At 49.2% G+C, this 20,457-nt stretch overlaps 1 protein-coding gene across 2 annotated transcripts in view; it reads right to left on the bottom strand.

Moving 5' to 3' along the window:
* The window catches only part of col18a1a (collagen type XVIII alpha 1 chain a), a 381,250-nt gene that overhangs the window by 172,420 nt on the left and 188,373 nt on the right, over nucleotides 1-20,457 (bottom strand). For both annotated transcript variants that reach the window (XM_085985533.1, XM_085985532.1), the window contains one exon: nucleotides 5,878-6,419. In XM_085985533.1, coding sequence (XP_085841659.1) covers nucleotides 5,878-6,419 — 542 coding nt within the window. The remainder of the gene's footprint in view (nucleotides 1-5,877; nucleotides 6,420-20,457) is intronic.

The following is a 20,457-nucleotide window of genomic DNA, read 5'->3' as shown; positions in this document are numbered from 1 at the left end:
GGAATGCAGGAGTAGGTTTCACAGGTGTTTACTGAACAAAGTCTGGAGGTGAACTAACAGATACAAGACACTATACAGGCTTATATAGCCCGAGTGGCCATTACCGGCACTACAGCATACAGGGGCTCTTAAAGGCACATACACCACAATTCCTCCCCTTTTAGACAACCAGTACATAATATTTTAAGTAATCATTAATTAACATATTACAAGAACAATAATCTACACATTTGCTGCAGTTAATCAATTATAAGTCAGTCTCTCTGGAGGCTTCCTGACTCGGTCCGGATAACGCCTCGGTGGTGTAGTAGGTTTTGGTGGTGTAGTAGGTTCTTTTGGCAAGGTCGATTCGGCTTGAATGCCAGTGTCGGGTTCATCTGGTTCCAGTATCACCGGATCGGAGGTAGATACTATGGGTATCTCTGCTTCATCATTAGGCGTATAGAGTTGTGGTGTAGGTTGTCCCTTTTCGGAGGACTCTATGATCTGGTCAGCATGGCACCTTATTATGCTTTCTCCAATGTCCACGGTATATATCAGTGGTCCTAGTCGTGTGCAAATAGTTCCAGGCTGCCATTTCTCGGTACGGTAGTCCCGGGCCAAAACTTGTTGACCTATCTGGAAGGTTCTAGTTGGCCTTTCATTCATGCCTTGAAATTGCCGGTTCTCCACGTCCCTTCTGATGTTTGGCTTGATCAAATCCAGCCGGCATCTTAGGCTTCTATTGAAGAACATCATGGCGGGAGTTTGGTTTGTAACCACATGTGTTGCATTCCTGTATGCAAACAAGAAGTTATCTACCTTATGCTGAAGTTTTATGTCTTCATTACCCATGGCCTTTATGGCCTTCTTGAAGGTCTGGACAAACCTTTCAGCCAATCCATTGGTGGCGGGATGGTATGGGGCGGACGTGTAGTACTTAACCCCATTGTTTTTTAAGAACTTCCTGAATTCTTCGGACACAAATTACGGTCCATTATCAGAACAGATCTGTTCAGGCAGCCCATTCCTGGCAAATATGGTCCTTAATACTATGATGGTTTTTTCCGTGGTGGTGGAGGACATCTTTATTACCTCCGGCCACTTGGAGTGTGCATCAACCGCGATTAAGAACATTGAGTCCATAAATGGACCAGCAAAGTCGATGTGTACCCTTTGCCATGGAGATGAGGGCCACTCCCATGGATGTAGAGGGGCTTGTGGTGGGGCGTTTTGGACCTTCTGGCATCCTAGGCAGCTCTTGGTCATTTCTTCGATGTCTCCATCGATACCTGGCCACCACACAAACGCTCTGGCTAGGTTCTTCATTTTCACTCCACCCAGATGCCCCTCTAGCACTTTATCCTGGAGTTTGGGTGGAATCACCACTCTGGATCCACACATCAAGGTTCCTCGGCACACTGACAGCTGTTCTCTTCTTTGCGAGAATGCTGGCAACAGTGGTTCGCCATGTGCTGGCCATCCCTTCACCGTTAAATCGTAGACTCGTGAGAGAGTCGGGTCATTCCTCGTTTCCTTTTCAATGACAGAATTTGTTACTGGTAGACATTTCACTATGGTTGAGTGAAACATCTCCACTGGGTCCACTGTAGGTGCTTCTTCTACCGTTGGCAATGGTAGGCGCGATAAACCGTCAGCATTCCCATGCTGTTTTGATCCTTTGTATTCTATGTCATATTGGTGTACCCCTAGGAAAAGGGACCACCTCTGTAGTCTTTGCGCTGTCATAATGGGAACACCCTTTTTAGGGTTGAATATGGAGACGAGGGGTTGATTGTCAGTCAACAAGGTAAATTTTTGTCCGTGTAGGTAATGGTTGAATTTCTTCACTCCCCATACCAGGCTAAGTGCTTCCCTGTCGATCTGGGCATAGTTACGCTCAGCTGAGTTCAATGAGTGTGACGCAAAAGCTATCGGCTGCTCCGAGCCATCAGGGAATCTATGCGATAATACCGCTCCTACGCCGTAAGGGGATGCATCGCACGCCAGTCTGATTGGCAGTGATGGGTTGTAATGAGCCAAAACTTCCTTGGACGTGATCAAGCCTTTGCATTTATGGAAGGCACGTTTACAGTCTTCGCTCCATTTCCAAATGACTCCCGTTTGTAGCAGTTCGTTAAGAGGGTGTAGAAGAGTTGATAAGTTCGGTAAAAATTTATGATAGTAATTTATCAATCCCAGGAACGACCTTAATTGTGAGACATTTGCAGGTGCTGGGGCTTTTATGACCGCTTCAATTTTTTCAGATGACTTATGCAACCCTTCCTCGTTAATTATGTGGCCACAATATATTTGTTTCTGGAAAAATTCGCACTTGGGGCGATTTGCTCGTAGGCCCCATTCTCTCAACCTAGTGAGCACCTGCTCCAAATTGGCAAGGTGCTCGTTGTCGTTTTCTCCTGTTACAAGGATGTCATCTAGGTAGCATTGAGTCCCCGGAATCCCTTGGAGGACTTGCTCCATAGCTCTTTGCCAGATAGCTGGAGCTGATGCTACTCCGAAAACCAGTCGATTGTACTGGTACAGGCCTTTGTGTGTATTTATCGTGAGATACTTTTTAGAGGCCTCTTCAACTTCCATCTGTAGATATGCCTGAGCCAAGTCAAATTTTGGCGAAACGTTTTCCTCCGGATAGTGAGGCGAAAATATCTTCTATCCTCGGAAGAGGATACTGTACCGTGTGAAGGACCGGGTTTACAGTCACCTTGAAGTCCCCACAGATGCGAATTTTTCTCTGTTCTTCAGATTTATCATTATTCAACGTTTTCTTCATGACCGGAACGATGGGTGTTGCCCACTCGCTCCAATCTATCTTGGATAATACGCCTGCCTTTTCCAAATTCTCCAGCTCTGCCTCGACTGCTGGACGAATTGCGTATGGCACCGGCCTTGCCTTAAAAAACTTGGGAATTGCCGCATCTTCCACTTTTATTGAGGCGGTGACACCTTTCAAGGTTCCTAGTTCCTGTTGAAACACTTCCTTGGCGTTGGCCAAGATGTCTTTTAATCATTCAGGTATGACATCATCATCATTTTTTTTCTTACTGGTCACCGTCAGTGCCTGAATGGAGTGCCAGTCTAAACGTATCTTCCTGATCCATTCACGTCCCAACAGCGGTGGACCACCATCTTGCAGAACGTATAAATACAACTTCTGTATTTCTTTGCTGTTGTATACAACAGGCACCTTTATTTTCCCTTTGGGGTATACTTTCTGCCCCGTATATGTTTTCAAGATAATGGATGTGTCTTTCAAAGGTATATGCGGAAATAGCCGCTCGTAATCCCGTCGACTTATGACGGTCAGAGCTGATCCTGTATCTAGCTCCATTTTAACTGGGGACCCCGCTATCATGAGGGTAACCCAAATGGTCTGGTAATCTTCTTTGGCAATTACATTATGTAATTTGAGACAGCTTAGTCTCTTGTTTCCGGAGTCGCTATCGCTCTTCTGGTCTTCGGAGCTACTGTCCGTCATCATTTGTACCTTTCTGTACTTTTCCTTATTGATTTTTTTCCTGTCCGTGGATTTTTTGTGTCCAGATCGGCATACACGTGCAATGTGTCCAATCTTTCCGCATTGCCTGCATGCTTTGTCCTTGAACCAGCAGTCCCTCTGGTCATGGGTGGATCTGCCGCAGCGATAACATCTCTCGAAACCCTGTGTCATTTCATGGGTGCCGAAGTCCTGTGGCTTTTGCTGTATCTCTGCAGCTTCTCTTGCGGCTGCTTCGTATGATACAGCCATACTGAAAGCCTTGTCCAGTGTCAAATCTTTCTCAGAAAGTAGCCTTTTCTGTGTTCCTTCACTTAGGAGACCGCAGATGAATTTGTCTCGAAAAGAATCTGCCAGTCCTGCCCCGAATTGGCAGTGCTTTGACAGCTTCCTTAATTCGGTGAGGTAATCAGCGTTACTTTCATTCTTGTGCTGATTCCTCTTGAAGAATTTGAATCATTCCACTATCAGCAGCGGTGTTGGGTTTAAGTGCTCCTGTAGGGTATCAACAATCTCCTTAAAATTCTTGTCGTTTGGTTTGGCTGGAGTGATTAAGTTTCGTAACAGCCCGTATGTCCTTGCGCCCATTAGATTTAGAAGTACTGATGCCTTTTTATTATCTTCTATTTCATTTGCTGTGCAATATACCTCCACTCTTTCCACATATGTGGTCCAATCCTCTATATCGGTATCAAAAGCATTAATATTGCCAGCCTTAGGCATCCTGAAAAAAAATGGCGTCTCCCGCGCTTTCCTTTCTTCCCTGCAGAAAAAAAATGGCGCTTCCCGCGCTTTCCCGCAGCTGCTGCTGCTGACAACGCTGTTCTCCGCGGTTTTTATTTACATAGGGTTTTTTTTTTCAATCGGTGGAGACTCATTCCCGCCGGACTCTCTGGGACTTTTCCCTCCCTCTGCTTGGTCCAAATGCCGACCTGCTTTGCAGCGCCGGCCGTCTCCCAAGTGCTCCCCCCCTCTGTCTCTGTTTACCTCCGCCTTCGCTGCTCGGCTCCGCTGCAGAGCCAGCCGATGGAGCCCCAGCCCGCCACCCAGGAAGGACCACTGCAGTACCTGCCACCAGCTCGGCCAGCCGGTGAAACCACAGCCTTTCCCTTTTCTCTTTTCTTTCTTGTTTTTCTTCGACTTTCGTCTGAGGAATCGATCTCCTTGAGGTGCTGCCGAATTGCAGGTAAGTCCGTTTCCAATTCGTCGCCACTGTTGTATCCGTGTGTTAATGGAGACACGGAATGCAGGAATAGGTTTCACAGGTGTTTACTGAACAAAGTCTGGAGGTGAACTAACAGATACAAGACACTATACAGGCTTATATAGCCCGAGTGGCCATTACCGGCACTACAGCATACAGGGGCTCTTAAAGGCACATACACCACAGTAAGAGCTCTAGCAGAATGGTGCAAGTACAACAACCTCTCCCTCAACATCAGCAAAACAAAGGAGATGATCGTGGACTACAGGAAGCAGCAGGAGGAGGGACACACCCCAATCTACATCGAAGGGGCTGAGGTGGAGAGGGTCAGCAGCTTCAAATTCCTGGGTGTATTCATTATGGAGGACTTAACGTGGTCCCATCACATCGACGTCGTAACGAAGAAGGCATGCCAACGCCTGTTCTTCCTCAGGAGACTGAAGAAATTTGGAATGGCCCCCCAGATTCTCACCAACTTCTACCGGTGCACCATCGAGAGTATCCTGTCTGGCTGCATCACTACCTGGTATGGCAACTGCACCGCCACAGACCGCAAGGCTCTACAGATGGTGGTGAAAGCTGCACAACATACTATAGGAATTAAACTACCTGCTGTGCAGGATATCTACCCCGAGAGGTGCCGGGGGAAGGCCCTGAGAATCATTAAAGACGCGAGCCACAGCCACAACCTCTTCGCCCTGCTCCCGTCCGGTAAGAGATACCGAAGCATACGGTCTCGTACCAGCAGGTTTCGAAACAGCTTCTACCCCCAGGCCATAAGACTCATGAATGTATAATTTATTATTATTTATCACTGTTGTTTTATTTATTATTACTGTATTTCTATTAGTATTTTTATCATTGTTATGCCATATTTATTCCAATGTTGGGAGGACTCGTAAAAATCAACATTTCATTGTGCAGTACACACGTCTGCTGTACATATGACAAATAAAAATTGAATTGAATTGAATAATCAAACACAAACTGCAATGGCCTACTCCTGTTCCTGTGAATAGAAGGTTATGTTGATAGGGTGAGATGGAGTAGGGTGGGAGGAGGCTTGTGTGGAGCATAAACACTGGCTCAGACCAGGTGTGCCGTATGGGCTGTTTCTGTGCTGTAAATTCTATGTCATTCTACGTACAAGCACTCTTTTACAGTAGAAGGCACTTACCAAAAAATTATCAGGGTGTGCACCACCAGCCGATGCTACAAAGACCCCGGAGGAGTTATCGATCTCCATCTCATCCGGAAACCTTTCAAAGTGGACACGCTTGTGTTCTTCGCAGTCCAGGTAGAGTGTCACCGTCTCATCCTGCACGCTGATGGCGATCTTGGTCCATTTGTTGGTCAAGTGCTCCACCCAGAAGGTTGCAGCCTCGAAGGACTGTTGAGAACCAGGCTCTGTGTAGTAGAAAATAATGTTCTGGGATCCATCCTTGACGTCAGAGAGCTTAACTCCAACATAAATGATTCTCTGTCCGGCGTCTGTGATGGCAAAGAGCACACCACTCTCTGTGGACGTTGGCTTGATCGTGAAGAGGAGCGAGAAGTCACGGAAGAAGGGGTTTTGGAAATGGGCTCTGGCTGGCTGTCCAGTGTTCACATTCGGGCCAAACTCATACACTGGATTCTGGTCAAGATCATACGTCACGGTTACCTGCCTAGGAGGATGGTCTCCTAGCAACTGTGCCAGAGACACGGAACGGTCATTATCTAAAGAGGAGGAAATAGAAAAAAAAACTAGATTCATTAAACCTAGAATATCAAACTATCGAGGACTTCCTGGATTGGGGAATTTTTATACAGGGTTCTGATTGCTAACCGCTTCCATTCTCTGCGGACTCATGTTGGAATACAGTTTCATGGATGTTAGCAGCCCTTTGGTATCTCATTCTTCATGCATGACCTTGACAGTAAACATCAGCTGTAAATGGTTGTTGACCATGGAGGGCAGCACAACTGAGTTCTAACACACCTTCCATCAAGAGGTCCCTGGGGAGTGATTCGTAGCAGGAACCTCTGACAATTTTCTCCCTCCCTATCCTTGAGACACCAACACTAATGGTAGCACTGCCGCTCCTATCCCATCTGAAACCAGTTAATCAGCACCAATTAGGGATGGAACCTGAGACCGTCCTGGTCTGTCTGGTTCAATACTACACCACATACCCTGGGACCACATACAATACAATGGCACTACACAATGAAAACAGATTAAATTCCAAACTGCTGCGCTGACATTCTTCAGCCTAGTTTGGATTCCTCTCTTTCTCTATTTACTTACCTCGCTCTAATTTCCCTTCCATCTCCCCTCATGCCCTCTCCAAACTCATTCTGTCCAGGAGATTCACCTCCTGCTCCCTAGACTCCATTCCCACTAAACTGATGACCACCCAGTTCCCTTCCTGGCGCCCATTACAGATGGTTCCTTCTTCCCAGGTACTGTCCACTTCCCTTTCAAAACTGCTGTCATCATCCCCATCTAAAGAAAAAAGTCCTTGACTCATCTGTCCTTGCAAACTATTATTTCCATCTCTAATTTCCTTTTCCTTTCCAAAGTCCTTCAACATGATGTCACCTCCCAAATCCTTGCCCACCTTTCCCTGTTTGAATCTCTCCAATCAGGATTCCACTACCACCACAGCATAGAGAGCTCCAACCAAAGTCACAAATGGCATCCTCTGTGACTGTGACCATGGTACACTATCGCTCTGTGACCTCTCTGCAGCCTTTCACACAGTACACCACACCAAACGCCTCTCCTTCTGTGTCCAGCTCAGTGGGATAAGCTTGTTTTGTTCCACTCTTACCTATCCAATTGTAGCCAGAGCAAAGGCTCCTCTTCCTCCTCCCACCCCACACACTGATATTAGCAGCTGTGGACTCACGTACTCAAAGAATTGGATTGAGTCTGCTCAAATGCATTACGCATATTACACCCCACCCCAAGATAATTCTAGCTATGAAATCTTCATACAGGGTAGAAATTCAAATTAGCTGTTCTTTGTAGGAGCCACATGTTGTTGTGCACTTGAGAGAAAGAAAGAGGAAAAAGAACTTGCATTTATATGGTGTCTTACAGGACGTCCCAAAGCACTTTAAAACCAACTTGGTTTTGGTACCAAGTGTAGTTGTGCACAGCAAGGTCCAACAAACAGCAATAAGATATTGACCAGGCCATCTGTTTTAGTGATATTGATTGAGGGATAAATATTGGCCAGGACACCGGGGATAACTCCCTTGCTCTTCTTTGAAATAGTGCCGTGGCATCTTTTACATTCGCCTGAGAGCAGACAGGGCCTCGGTTTAACGTTTCATCCGAAAGATGGCACCTCCAACAGTGCAGCACTCCTTTAGTACCGCACTGGAGTGTCAGCCTAGATTTTGTGCTCGAGTCGATGGAGAGGGACGTGAACCCACAACCTTCTGACTCAGAGGCGAGAGCGCTACCCACTGAGCCACGGCTGTCACATAAAAGGCACACAAGGAGAGCCAAAAGGTGCAATGGTCACCTTGGGATCTTCTTGTGCCGGGTAGCAATGAATAGAACACATAGGGGGAGAAATTGAGTATAGCCCCGTTTGGTGCGCCAGCCTCGCCAGGGCGCTAAAAGTAGCGCCCCGGAAACATTCGCGCCCGCCCACCAGAAATGGAGTTGTTGCGCCCCAAAGGGAAGCGCGGCGCTACTGGAGGTGCCCTGCATCCCTCTTGGGGCGCTGCTGCGAGTGAATATCGTGGCGCAACGTGCCGCTGCGGCACGTCGCGCTGCGGTATTGCAGGCCTTCCTCCCCTTCGTAAAGGGGAGGGGCCTTGTGCAGCGCGATCTGGGGCCCAGCTGGGCCCCCGAGGATCAGGAGTGCCGGCAAAAGAGCCCGGCACCGAAGAGAAGTGCCGGGCTCTTGGAACACAGACGGCACTCTGCGGGGGGGGGGGGGGGGGGTTTCAGGAGGCTGGGGACGGGAGCGCAGGCAGGTGCTGGCAGGTGGCCAACAACAAAAATGGCCGCCCTGCACCTCGCCTTTAATTTGCGCCTCCCTGGCCGCAGGTAGGCCCCCCTGAACCGGTCGGACATAGCGTCCAGCGGTATATCAGGGGGCCCTGCCAAATATCATGGCTGGGGTGTCAGCGGGGCGCTGCGCACACCGATGACGTCATCAGCAGCGGCGCAGCACTAACGGTTAGCACCACCACTAACGTCCTGTGGAATTTAGCGGGAGGCGTGGGCAGTGCCGCACCCGGGCGCGAGTTGGCTTGCGACCCACTTAGCGCCCTCTTAAGGCGCTAACGGGTGGCGCAACCAACTGAATTTCTCTCCCATAAGGTCTTAAAGCCAACTACTGCTGATCCCTAATATGTCTTTACTGTCGCTGCTTCATCCACATGCATGCCCTAGTACCGCCAACATGGTGCTTGGGTCGGCAATCAGCAATTAGTCTTTGTTCACAAGTTCTAGCTGAATTAGTCAGCCCATCAAACAAGGAAGATGCATTTTTCATGAACATGATCAGATTTAGGACAGAGCAAAGCTTATTCCCCCACCCCACCTACAAGCTAAACATCACAAGATAATTAAAGATGAGGAAGGCCATTTGACCCATCTTAATCCATCTATCCAGAAAGACCCTATAGTCTCTCCATTATGGTATCTAATTGTTTCTTAAATGACTACCGGGTTTTTGTCCCCACTACTCTATCTGGAAGTCCATTCCAACATATAAAGATACATCTATCACCCTTAGACAGTTAACTAACACACACACAGACACACGTCTACTAAATCGCACACACTGCATTGGTATTCATTCCCTTGCATCTTATCAAATATCCCTATAACCTCCAGTTTAGAATGGGCAGCTTTTCATGCACATTTCTCATGCTGTATGAAGATTCACTCTTCCAATCTTTCTCCCTTTCTCACTCCCCACTCCTCTACCATCCTAGGATTCAAGCCATTATTCATCATATGTGAGGAAGAAGCAGGAGGATTATAGAAGACACACAAATTGGGATAAATTACACTCTCAATGTTTTAAAAATAAGACAGTTCAAGCAAAGAACAGCTCAACGGGAGTCTCTGAAGTTGAAGAATCTGATATACTCAGATAACCAAATCCCATCAGTACTTCATGTATCTTTGTAACACTGTAAAGTTAAGATCCAATTATTGGCTTAAGGCATCTAGACACTTAGTCACATTGACGAAGGGAATATGCATATGCTCACATTAATATTAAAAAAATATAGAGAACTAAACCGGTTAACAATAATCCCTTCATCAGCAACAACTGGGCAACTGTGCTGTACTTTAGGAGTCTCTCAGCCACTAATGAGGCCCAATATCAATGTCATGAGGTCTAATGCAAGATATTTTATTAAAGCCATGGACATGTCATTAACTCTTCACTGCCTGGATGAGATTCCACAGACAACTCAGTGCAGTATTAACACTTCACCATCTTCGCTTCAGATTCCACTCAGTCAATACAGACTCAAGTTCTGCTAAACATTACTCAAACATTTTACCTGTTCTGTGGAAAACCTAATTATCCACTCATTTCTTTCACAGGGTGTAAGAGAATTAATCAAAGGCCAAATCAGCCACACAAAACATGTCTGGGTTAATGCCATTTCCTTTAAACCTGAATCCAAGCTTTGTGTTAAAGGAAATATCGACATCAAATTTAGATTGGGGGGGGAAAGAGGAGATGGAGGAGGAAGAGAACAAAAACCATTGATGAATAAAGACAAGTGCCAATCTGTCCATTTACACAATGCATGGCGTTGGGGGGAGGGGGGAGTAGGGAAGTGGAGATGTGGACCTTCTAAAATGCATAGCCAGCGCCCCCCCCCTCCGTATTACATTACTGTTAGGTCACTATCGTAATTTGTTACTTCAGCAACAAAGGCCAGCTGTCTGTAGTGGAACGTAGAACAGAGGGACAGTCAGGTCAAGTGAAGGGTAATGCTCATTCCCCAGTACAGTACCAGCAGTCAGGCTCTCACACCTATTCGTTCTCTTTCACTGTTCACTTGTTCGGTCTTCAATGCCAGTGCAAATGGAAATAAGGAACAGGAGTAGGCCATTCAGCCCCTCGAACCTGTTCCGCCATTCAATTAGATCACGGCTTATCTGTACCTCCACTCCATTTACCTGCTTTGGTTCCAGATCCTTAACGTATCAATCTCAGTTTTGAAATTTTCAGTTGACCCCCCAGCCTCAACAGCTTTTTTTGGGGGGGAGAGAGTTCCAGATTTCCACTACACTTTGTGTGAAGAAGTGCTTCCTAGCATCACCCCTGAACAGCTTAGCTCTAATTTTAAGGTTATGCCCCCTTGTTCTGGACTCCCTCCACCAGAGGAAATAGTTTCTCTTTATCTACCCTATCAAATCCTTTAATCATCTTAAACATCTCAATTAAATCACCCCTTAATCTTCTATACTCGAGGGAACACAAGCCTAGTCGATGCAACGTTCCTTGTAATTTAACCCTCTAAGCCCTGGTATTATTCTGGTGAATCAGCACTGCACCCCCTCCAAGGCCAGTATATCCTTGCTGAGGTGCGGTGCCCAGAACTGCACACAGTGCTCCAGATGGGGTCAAACCAGAGCTTTATACATCTGTAAAGCTCTATACAACTCTATGGCTTTATAAAGGTGTGATTGCTCTTCTACATGTTTGTCATATCACTCAGCACACTTCATTATGGGCAGGAGTTAAATATATCAAGTACACGTCTCCAGGAACCATGGCCCCATTTGGGCTGCAGGGCATTGAGTAGAACAGATTTCCAACTGGCCTGAGAGAGGCTTTCCCTGTAAATTTTGTGCTGTTTAATTGTGAACTAGGGATCCAAGTGGATGTATAATTAACAGTCAAGTGTCATCATACAAATTAACATTTTGGACAGAAATGAAAGGTGAACCGCCCATTTTAAAATTCGCTCTTCTATTTAGGTAATGGTCTAATTCTGGTGTCGTGCGCATCCCTGATTTCCTTCACCCCACCTTTGGTGGCTGTGCCTTCAGCTGCCTAGGCCCGAAGCTCTGGAATTCCCTCCCTAAACCTTTCAGCCTCCAAACCTCTTTCTCCCCCTTTAAGATGCTCCTTAAAACCTACCTCTTCGACCAAGCTTTTTGTCACCTGCCGTAATATGTACATGGCTCAGTGTCAAATTTTGTCTGATAAGGCTCCTGTGAAGCTCCTTGGGACATTTTACTACGTTAAATGTGGTGTATAAAGGCAAGTTGTTGTTGTTGCTCTATGCACAGATGTTTGGGGATGGTTCAGCTGTTCTCATTGGCCAAATAACTTGTGCTCAACCTTCGTACACAGGGTGCAGTTCAGCGAGTCTCTGCCAGTTTCCTCTTGGTGCCAATCAAGAGCCAAAAGCAAGAAAGAGGCAGGTTCTCAGAGGATATATTCACCGTGTGATGTGATACCAGCCATACCAAGTTGTGGGGGGTGCTGGTCTGTGCCGTTAACCAGTCCCACTCAAGATACCACAACTCGCCGCAGTGTCTCATGACAGAGCCGGGGGGTGGGGGGGCGGGGATTAGGATAAACAAACCCAGATTCTTCCTTCTTACTGCTATCCAATAATCCCTGCTGAAAGAGGGTGATTGTCAGGTGGTTACCGTAGACTCTTGTCCTACTGGCACTCACACTTTGGTGTTGCCCATGAACACTGGCCACCATTACAGGGCACTATAGACCCCAAGTACCCTTAGAACCATACATCAATGTAAGTACTCGGGCAGAGTAAAAGGACAACATTGGAGAACAAGAGAATCACTCACCACATGCTGGGCTCAGTGTATAGCCAGCAATAAAGGATGGAGTACTTTTTCCATCTGTTGTAAATTCAACACTTCACAAACAAAACATTCCCACTGATAACCAATTCCAGCTCGCGATCCAAATGAGAATTCCTCCCGTCCTGAGAGTATCATAACCAGCTCTGGCATTTCCATGGATTCCACTCCCAATATTTTCCAATACACTCATGGCCATACCTCACAAGAAGTGGAGTGTCCGCCTTTCTGGGAACCCTACTTAGCACTAGAAAGAAAGACTTGCATTTATATAGCGCCTTTCACGACCACCGGACATCCCAAAGTGCTTTACAGCCAATTAAGTACTTTTTTGAAGTGTAGTCACTGTTGTAATGTGGGAAACGCAGCAGCCAGTTTGCACACAGCAAGCTCCCACAAACAGCAATGTGATAATGACCAGATAATCTGTTTTTGTTATGTTGATTGAGGGATAAATGTTGGCCAGGGCACCGTGGAGAACTCCCCTGCTCTTCTTCAAAATAGTGCCATGGGGTCTTTTACGTCCACCTGAGAGAGCACACGGGGCCTCGGTTTAACGTCTCATCCGAAAGACGGCACCTCCGACAGCGCAGCACTGCACGGAGTTATCAGCTTGGATCATGTGCTCAAGTCTCTGGAGTGGGACTTGAATCCACAACTTGCTGACTCAAGAGGCGAGAGTGCTACCCACTGAGCTACAGCTGACACAGCATGGAAATCAAATACTACTAAGAGACATGGAAACGGAGAGCTGTCAATCACACACATAAGGAACATAAAATGTCATAAGAACATTCACAGAATCACAGAATCACAGAAACCCCACAGTGCAGATAGAGGCCATTTCGGCCCATCGAGCCTGCACCGACACATATCCCACCCAATCCCCGTAACCCCTATACCAACACATATCCCACCCTATCCCTGTAACCCCACGTATTTAATCCCCCTAACACTAAGGGTCAATTTATCATAGCCAATCAACCTAACCCGCACATCTTTGGACTGTGGGAGGAAACCGGAGCACCCGGAGAAAACCCACGCAAACACGGGGAGAATGTGCAAACTCCACACAGACAGTCGCCCGAGGCCGGATTCGAACCCGGGTCTCTGGCGCTGTGAGGCAACAGTGCTAACCACTATGCCACATTAGTCAGGAGGGGTCAAAGGCAGTCAGCTCGGGCACCTGATGCTGAAGAAACTCAATTATTATTCTCACTCATTGTTCTCACTCCACAGTTCTCCAAACTCAGTTCTTCAGGGGAAGAAATCTCTCATCAAACTCCCATGCATGCCTGGCACCAACTGGCCCACCAGCACATAACTGGGTGTGCAGTTTCCAAGCCCTCCTGGAACCAGTGAGTTCTCTAATGTGCAACTACCCAGGGACTACCTTGGATTCATGAACAACCAACTATGCAATCAACCCCCCAGTACTCCTGGTACCAGGGAACAGACCAACTTGAAACTGAGTGTGCAAATCCAAAGCACGACCACAATTCAACTGAGTGTGCAAGTTCAAAGCATGGCCAGCTCTCTTGAGTTAACAACTTTAAATTTTAAAAAATGGTGAGGATTCCACAACAAACAAATGAAGTTGATAATTTTGTTGCTGGAGAAGGAAAGGGGCCTAAATAGCCGATGTGAAATTGGCTGCAATTACAAGGAAATCGCTGGTCCCTGGTCTCAACAGAAACTGAAAGGCACAGAGTTCTAACTGTTCTGCAAACATGCCAGAGAGAGAGAGAGAGAGAGAATCTGTAAATGGGGCACCTAGGAAAGGACAAATATCCCCCCGACAACCAGCAGATCATCATACTCGACATATTGTGCAGGTGGGAATAGCCCTGTGAATAACCTCCTCCTCCTCGTCCGACTTTTCCGAGTGACCTTACATGGGAAAGAAATTCTGGTTCTGGGGTAAATCGGTCAGCGACAGATGTCCACTTTCAAGAGTCCTATCTTGGCCAACTCAAACAGCCGTTACTGAATAGTTCAAGATAGTTTAACCTTGAGAAAATTCATTGTGTGTAAAAGAGCAGCTCTGGTGCAGAGAAACTGTAATCCTTTGACAGGTTTGTGACTACATTTTTTCTTCTAGTGCATTTAATTGCTGGCAGAGAAGTTCCCATTTAAAAAAAATACAATAATGTCACTGCATAACTATGTAGCCCTTGTTACAGCAAATCCATCCTACCAGTTAACTCCAACCTTGCTGCCTGGGTTACGTCCCACCACCACTGTTCCAGAGACACAGCTTCACTATTTGCACGGGGAAGCTTGGGAGGTCACCAATTATCCCTGGGCTCGCTGACCTACATAGGCCGGGATTTTGTGGTAGGAATAATGGTGAGGCTATCAGCGCTCACCGTTATTAAGGAGCAAATCGGACAGCAGGTTCCGGCGTCCGCACATGCGCAGCTAAACATGGAAATCAGGAAGTTGCTGTCTCATTTGTCCTGCTCCTCCACAAGCTTCGCTCGAACATTGTCTCGCTGAGAGACTTGGCATTCACGTGCATCGAAGGGCGAGGGAAAAACAAAGGGGACTTGCATTTATATAGCACCTTTCATGTCCCAAAGCGCTTTACAGCCAATGAAGTACTTTTGAAGTGTAGCCACTGTTGTAATGTAGTTGCGGTACTTACCCATAAGTAAACCTGCCAGAAAAAGTTAGGGCTTCTCCATTCAAGCGTAAGTTAATTTTTAACGGCGTGGCAAGTCTTAATTACTGTCAAACAACCTCTCTGGCACTGAAACATCTAATTTTACAAATATGGAGTCTCATTCCTTCAGATTTTAATTATTGTTGGAACATTAAAAAAATTAAATTAAAACATTTTTGTTTTACTTTTCCTTTCTGTCTCTTTTATCTCTCTCTCTTAATCCTGTTTTTCTTTCCCTCTGCTTATTTTACTTTCTGTGCATAATTTTATATTGAATTAAATATTCTAACTTACACTTCCTGGTTTAGTCTCTGTGTGTCACAGTAAGGATTCTTCAATCTGATTGGTTAAGGAGACATGCCATTGCTTGCCCGGTTCACACAGACTCCAAATCCTCTGTAGAGAGTGCCGCATTGTTTTGACTCTCGAAGTACCACAAATCACAGTGCAAAAGCCCACAGAAAGTCTGTGGGCAAGCGCAAGTGTAATGAACGGTGAGCGCAAAATTCAGGCCTCGGGCTCCCAGTCCACCGATGACTCCATTTTAGAATTCTCATCCCCGTGTTCAAATCCCTCCATGGCCTCGCCCCTCCCTATCTCTGTAACCTCCTCCAGCCCCACAACCCTCCGAGATCACTGCGCTCCTCCAATTCTGGCCTCTTGTGCATTCACCACTTCTTTCACCCCAACATTGGTGGCCGTGCTTTCAGCTGTCTCGGAACTAAGCTTTTGAAATTCCCTCCCTAAACCTCTCAGCGCTCTCTCCTCCATTAAGATGCTCCTTAAAACCTACTTCTTTGGCCAAGCTTTTGGTCACCTGTCCTAATATCTCCCATGTGGCTCGGTGTCAAATTTTGTCTGATTACGCTCCCGTGAAGCGCCTGGGATGTTTTACTATGTTAAAGGTGCTATATAAATGCAAGTCGGTGTTGTCGTTATATATTACATATCCATATACTAGCTGGAGTGCCCGGCGGTGCCGAGGCTATTTCGAGGGCATGTTGTTGTTGGAAGAGAGAGAGAGAGCGACTGGGGGGAAGAGAGAGAGAGAGCGACTGGGGGGAAGAGAGAGAGCGACTGGGGGGAAGAGAGCGAGTGACTGGTGGGAAGAGAGAGAGCGACTGGGGGTAAGAGAGAGAGCGACTGGGGGGAAGAGAGAGAGCGACTGGGGGGAAGAGAGAGAGCGACTGGGGGGAAGAGAGAGAGCGACTGGGGGGAAGAGAGAGAGCGACTGGGGGGAAGAGAGAGAGCGACTGGGGGGAAGAGAGAGAGCGACTGGGGGGAAGAGAGAGAGCGACTGGGGGGGAAGAGAGAGAGCGACTGGGGAAGAGAGAGCGTGACTGGGGGGGAAGAGAGAGAGCGACTGGGGGGAAGAGAGAGAGCGACTGGGGGGAAGAGAGAGAGCGACTGGGGGGAAGAGAGAGAGCGACTGGGGGGAAGAGAGAGAGCGACTGGGGGGAAGAGAGAGAGCGACTGGGGGGAAGAGAGAGAGCGACGGGGGAAGAGAGAGCGCGACTGGGGGGGAAGAGAGAGAGCGACTGGGGGGGAAGAGAGAGAGCGACTGGGGGGGAAGAGAGAGAGCGACTGGGGGGGAAGAGAGAGAGCGACTGGGGGGGAAGAGAGAGAGCGACTGGGGGAAGAGAGAGAGCGACTGGGGGGAAGAGAGAGAGCGACTGGGGGGAAGAGAGAGAGCGACTGGGGGGAAGAGAGAGAGCGACTGGGGGGAAGAGAGAAAGCGACTGGGGGGAAGAGAGAGAGCGACTGGGGGGAAGAGAGCGAGCGACTGGGGGGAAGAGAGAGAGCGACTGGGGGGAAGAGAGAAAGCGACTGGGGGGGAAGAGAGAGAGCGACTGGGGGGGGAAGAGAGAGAGCGACTGGGGGGGGAAGAGAGAGAGCGACTGGGGGGAAGAGAGAGAGCGACTGGGGGGAAGAGAGAGAGCGACTGGGTGGGAAGAGAGAGAGCGACTGGGGGGGAAGAGAGAGAGCGACTGGGGGGGAAGAGAGAGAGCGACTGGGGGGGAAGAGAGAGAGCGACTGGGGGGGGGAAGGTGGCCCGATGGACCCCTGCGAAGGAAGGAAGAAGGTAAGCTCTCCCTCCCTGTCCCACCCCCTCACTCTTTCCCTCCCTGTCCCACCACCTCACTCTTTCCCTCCCTCACCCTCTCCCTCCCTCACCCTCTCTCCTCCTGTCTCTCCCTGCTTTACTCTCTCTCCCTCCCTCCCTCCCTCCCCCCTTTCCTCCCCCCACCCTCTCTCTCCCCCTCCCCCCCCACCCTCGCTCTCTCTCTCCCCTCCTCCCCACCCTCTCTCTCTCTCCCCTCCCCCCCCCCACCCTCATCTCCCCTCCCCCCCACCCTCTCACTCTCTCTCCCCTCCTCCCCACCCCTCTCTCTCTCTCCTCCCCCCTCCCCCCACCCTCTCTCCCCTCCCCCCCCACCCTCGCTCACTCTCTCCCCTCCTCCCCACCCTCTCTCTCTCTCCCCTCCCCCCCACCCTCTCTCCCCTCCCCCCCCACCCTCGCTCTCTCTCTCCCCTCCTCCCCACCCTCTCTCTCTCACTCCCCTCCCCACCACCCCTCTCTCACCCCTCCCCCCCACCCTCTCTCCCCTCCCCCCCCACCCTCTCTCTCCCTCCCCCCCACCCTCTCTCTCTCTCTCCCTCCCTCCCACCCTCTCTCTCTCTCCCCTCCCCCCACCCTCTCTCTCCCCTCCCCCCCTCTCTCTCTCTCTCCCCTCCCCACCCTCTCTCTCTCTCCCCTCCCCCCACCCTCACTCTCTCCCCCCTCCCCCACCCTCTCTCTCCTCCCCCCTCGCCCTCCTCCACCTTCTCTCTCTCCCCACTCCCCCCACCCTCTCATCTCTCCCGCCACTCTCTCTCTCCCCTCCTCCCCCACCCTCTCTCTCTCTCCCCCACCCTCTCTCTCTCTCTCCCCCCCACCCCTCTCTCTCCCCCTCCCCCCACCCTCTCTCTCCCCCCCTCCCCCCACCCTCTCTCTCCCCCCCCCTCCCCCACCCTCTCTCTCCCCCCTCCCCCCACCCTCTCTCTCTCCCCCTCCCCCCACCCTCTCTCTCTCTCCCTCCCCCACCCCCTCCCTCTCTCTCTTCCCCCCACCCTCTCTCTCTTCCCTCTCCCTCCCTGCCTCTCTCCCTCCCTGCCCCTCTCCCTCCCTGCCCCTCTCCCTCTCCTCCCTCCCTATTTCTCTGTCTCTCTGACGTCTGTTCCCCTCTGTCGCTCTCAGTTTTTCTTCTGCCGTGGTGCCCGATTTGCTACTCCCAGGCCCCGCCGTCCGCCCCACTCTCCGGAGCAAGGTAAGAGCCGGGCTCCGGCCCCACACCGCCAGGGATCAGCACCCGAGGAACCCCGCCCGCCGCCCAACGTGAACAAAGACCCCTCCTCACCTGTCACGGAGTTGAAGTCTCCGAAAGCCACGGTGCGCCGGGCCTTCTTCCCCCCGCGCATTCAGGAGGCGCGGGGAAGAGAGAGAGAGAGAGACAGACTGGGGGGGGGGGGGGGGTGCGAGTTAGACGCCGCCGCACACCTGCTCCGCGGAGCTCCGTGCCGCACCCGCCGCACCAGCCTTTACTAAGATGGCGGTGGTAGCGGCGCTCGGCTGAGGCCCGCCCCTCCAGCCTTCACAAAGATGGCGGCGATCGGGGGGCCGCTTGTTGACTGGGGCCGGGAGGTGCCTAGCTCGGGCGTGGGTGCGGAGGAGAGGCCGAGGCTTCGAGGCCTACCTGGAAAAACGGGGAAAGGTAGGAAAATTAATGAGATTAGATCAAAGATTTAGAAAGTAATTAACTTTTTTAAAAAACAATATGTGTTTTAAAAGCAACGTTTTTTTTAAAGACGCAGAAAGCGGGAAAAAGAAAGGAAAAGTTTGGAATCAAGATGACGGCGACTCACCTCGGTTCAGAACGATAAGGCCCGCCCACACACGCACCGATTGGTCGACTGTCAGGTCACCGAAGCGTAGGATTGGTCAATCGTCCCGTCACTCGACCGTAGGAGGGCCCGGCCGCACGCGCCAGGAACCCGCTGTACGATTGGTCGACCTTGACGTCACTCGATGCTAATGAGCGGATAATGAGCGGTATGTTGAATGTTTTTTGGATACCGCGGGTGCAATTTTTGTCCGGCCGAAACGTAAATATGCTTAGGACGGTTCTGGAATCGTCAGCTTTCTTTCGACGTAACGCACGTGTAGGTACGCTCTATAACTTTCGAGTTAATTCAAGACAGACAGACAGAAAGACAGACGGAATGACAGACAGAAGTATCCTTTTATATATATATATATATAAGATACTCCTCAAATTAATCTACAGTCACTAACACAATAAGGAACAGCAGCGACACTGAAAAAAATTGCACACAAGCGTCGCATGCGTCTGCACTACATGCCATTGCTTCAGAAACTTTTTAAATCCAACACAAACACAAATGTCTGAAACAGTTTAGATTCGTCTTTTGTTTAAGCCCATGGGGCGGGGTGGGGTTGTCTGAAAAACTCCCATTAATTGAACATCCATCAAAGCAGAAACCCACAAGGACCCAATGTTTACATCAGGGAGTCCCTCCAATAAAATGGGGGGAACCCAATTCAATAACATAATGATAATGCTGGGACCAGCTAACGCCAAACCTAATTGGCTGAACTCTCTCAGCTATTCACAACATGGACTGGGCAATTAAATGAGCAGCCAGCAGAAATGCTGTAGAAATTACTGTTTTACAAGTGGATTTTTGTGCTCATCAAAGTGAATGCAACACTTTGTCATTTAAGAACCCAGTGCCCATGTCTTGCCTCGCAATTGTATCTTAGCCGTAATCTCTTGACACTTCCACTTACTAGTCTTCCCTGTGGCCTCTCAGAAAGCTGCTCCAGTGTTAATCACCGCTAAATTACGGGATCTTTTGTGTCATGGGCTGATGCCCACTGGGACAACGAGTCGGGATTATTGTAAACACCCGCGTTACAATGATGGACACGAGCAAATCATTTTATAGTGTTTATTCATGTGTGATCCGCAGGCCGCTCTTGCTCCTGAGCCCCGTGGATGCCACACTTGCCCGGGCTGCCAGCAGATGGACCAGCGTGTGCCGGAGCTGACTCACCTTGCCAAGTAACAATCATAGGTGCATAAATTCCATTCGGCTGGTGTGCGCCGAGAGGGTAGGGTTGCCATTGCCGACCCTTCAGGATTACCCTGGGGTCTCCAGGAATTAAAGACTATACTCCTGGACACTGCTGCGAGCAAGCCGGGAGAAAAATC

The sequence above is a fragment of the Somniosus microcephalus genome, chromosome 4 (assembly GCF_052327205.1).
Source record: "Somniosus microcephalus isolate GS21.2 chromosome 4, FLI_Smic_1.0, whole genome shotgun sequence".
In the NCBI taxonomy this organism is placed as follows: Eukaryota; Metazoa; Chordata; class Chondrichthyes; order Squaliformes; family Somniosidae; genus Somniosus; species Somniosus microcephalus.
This window is presented reverse-complemented; position numbering and strand designations above follow the sequence as displayed.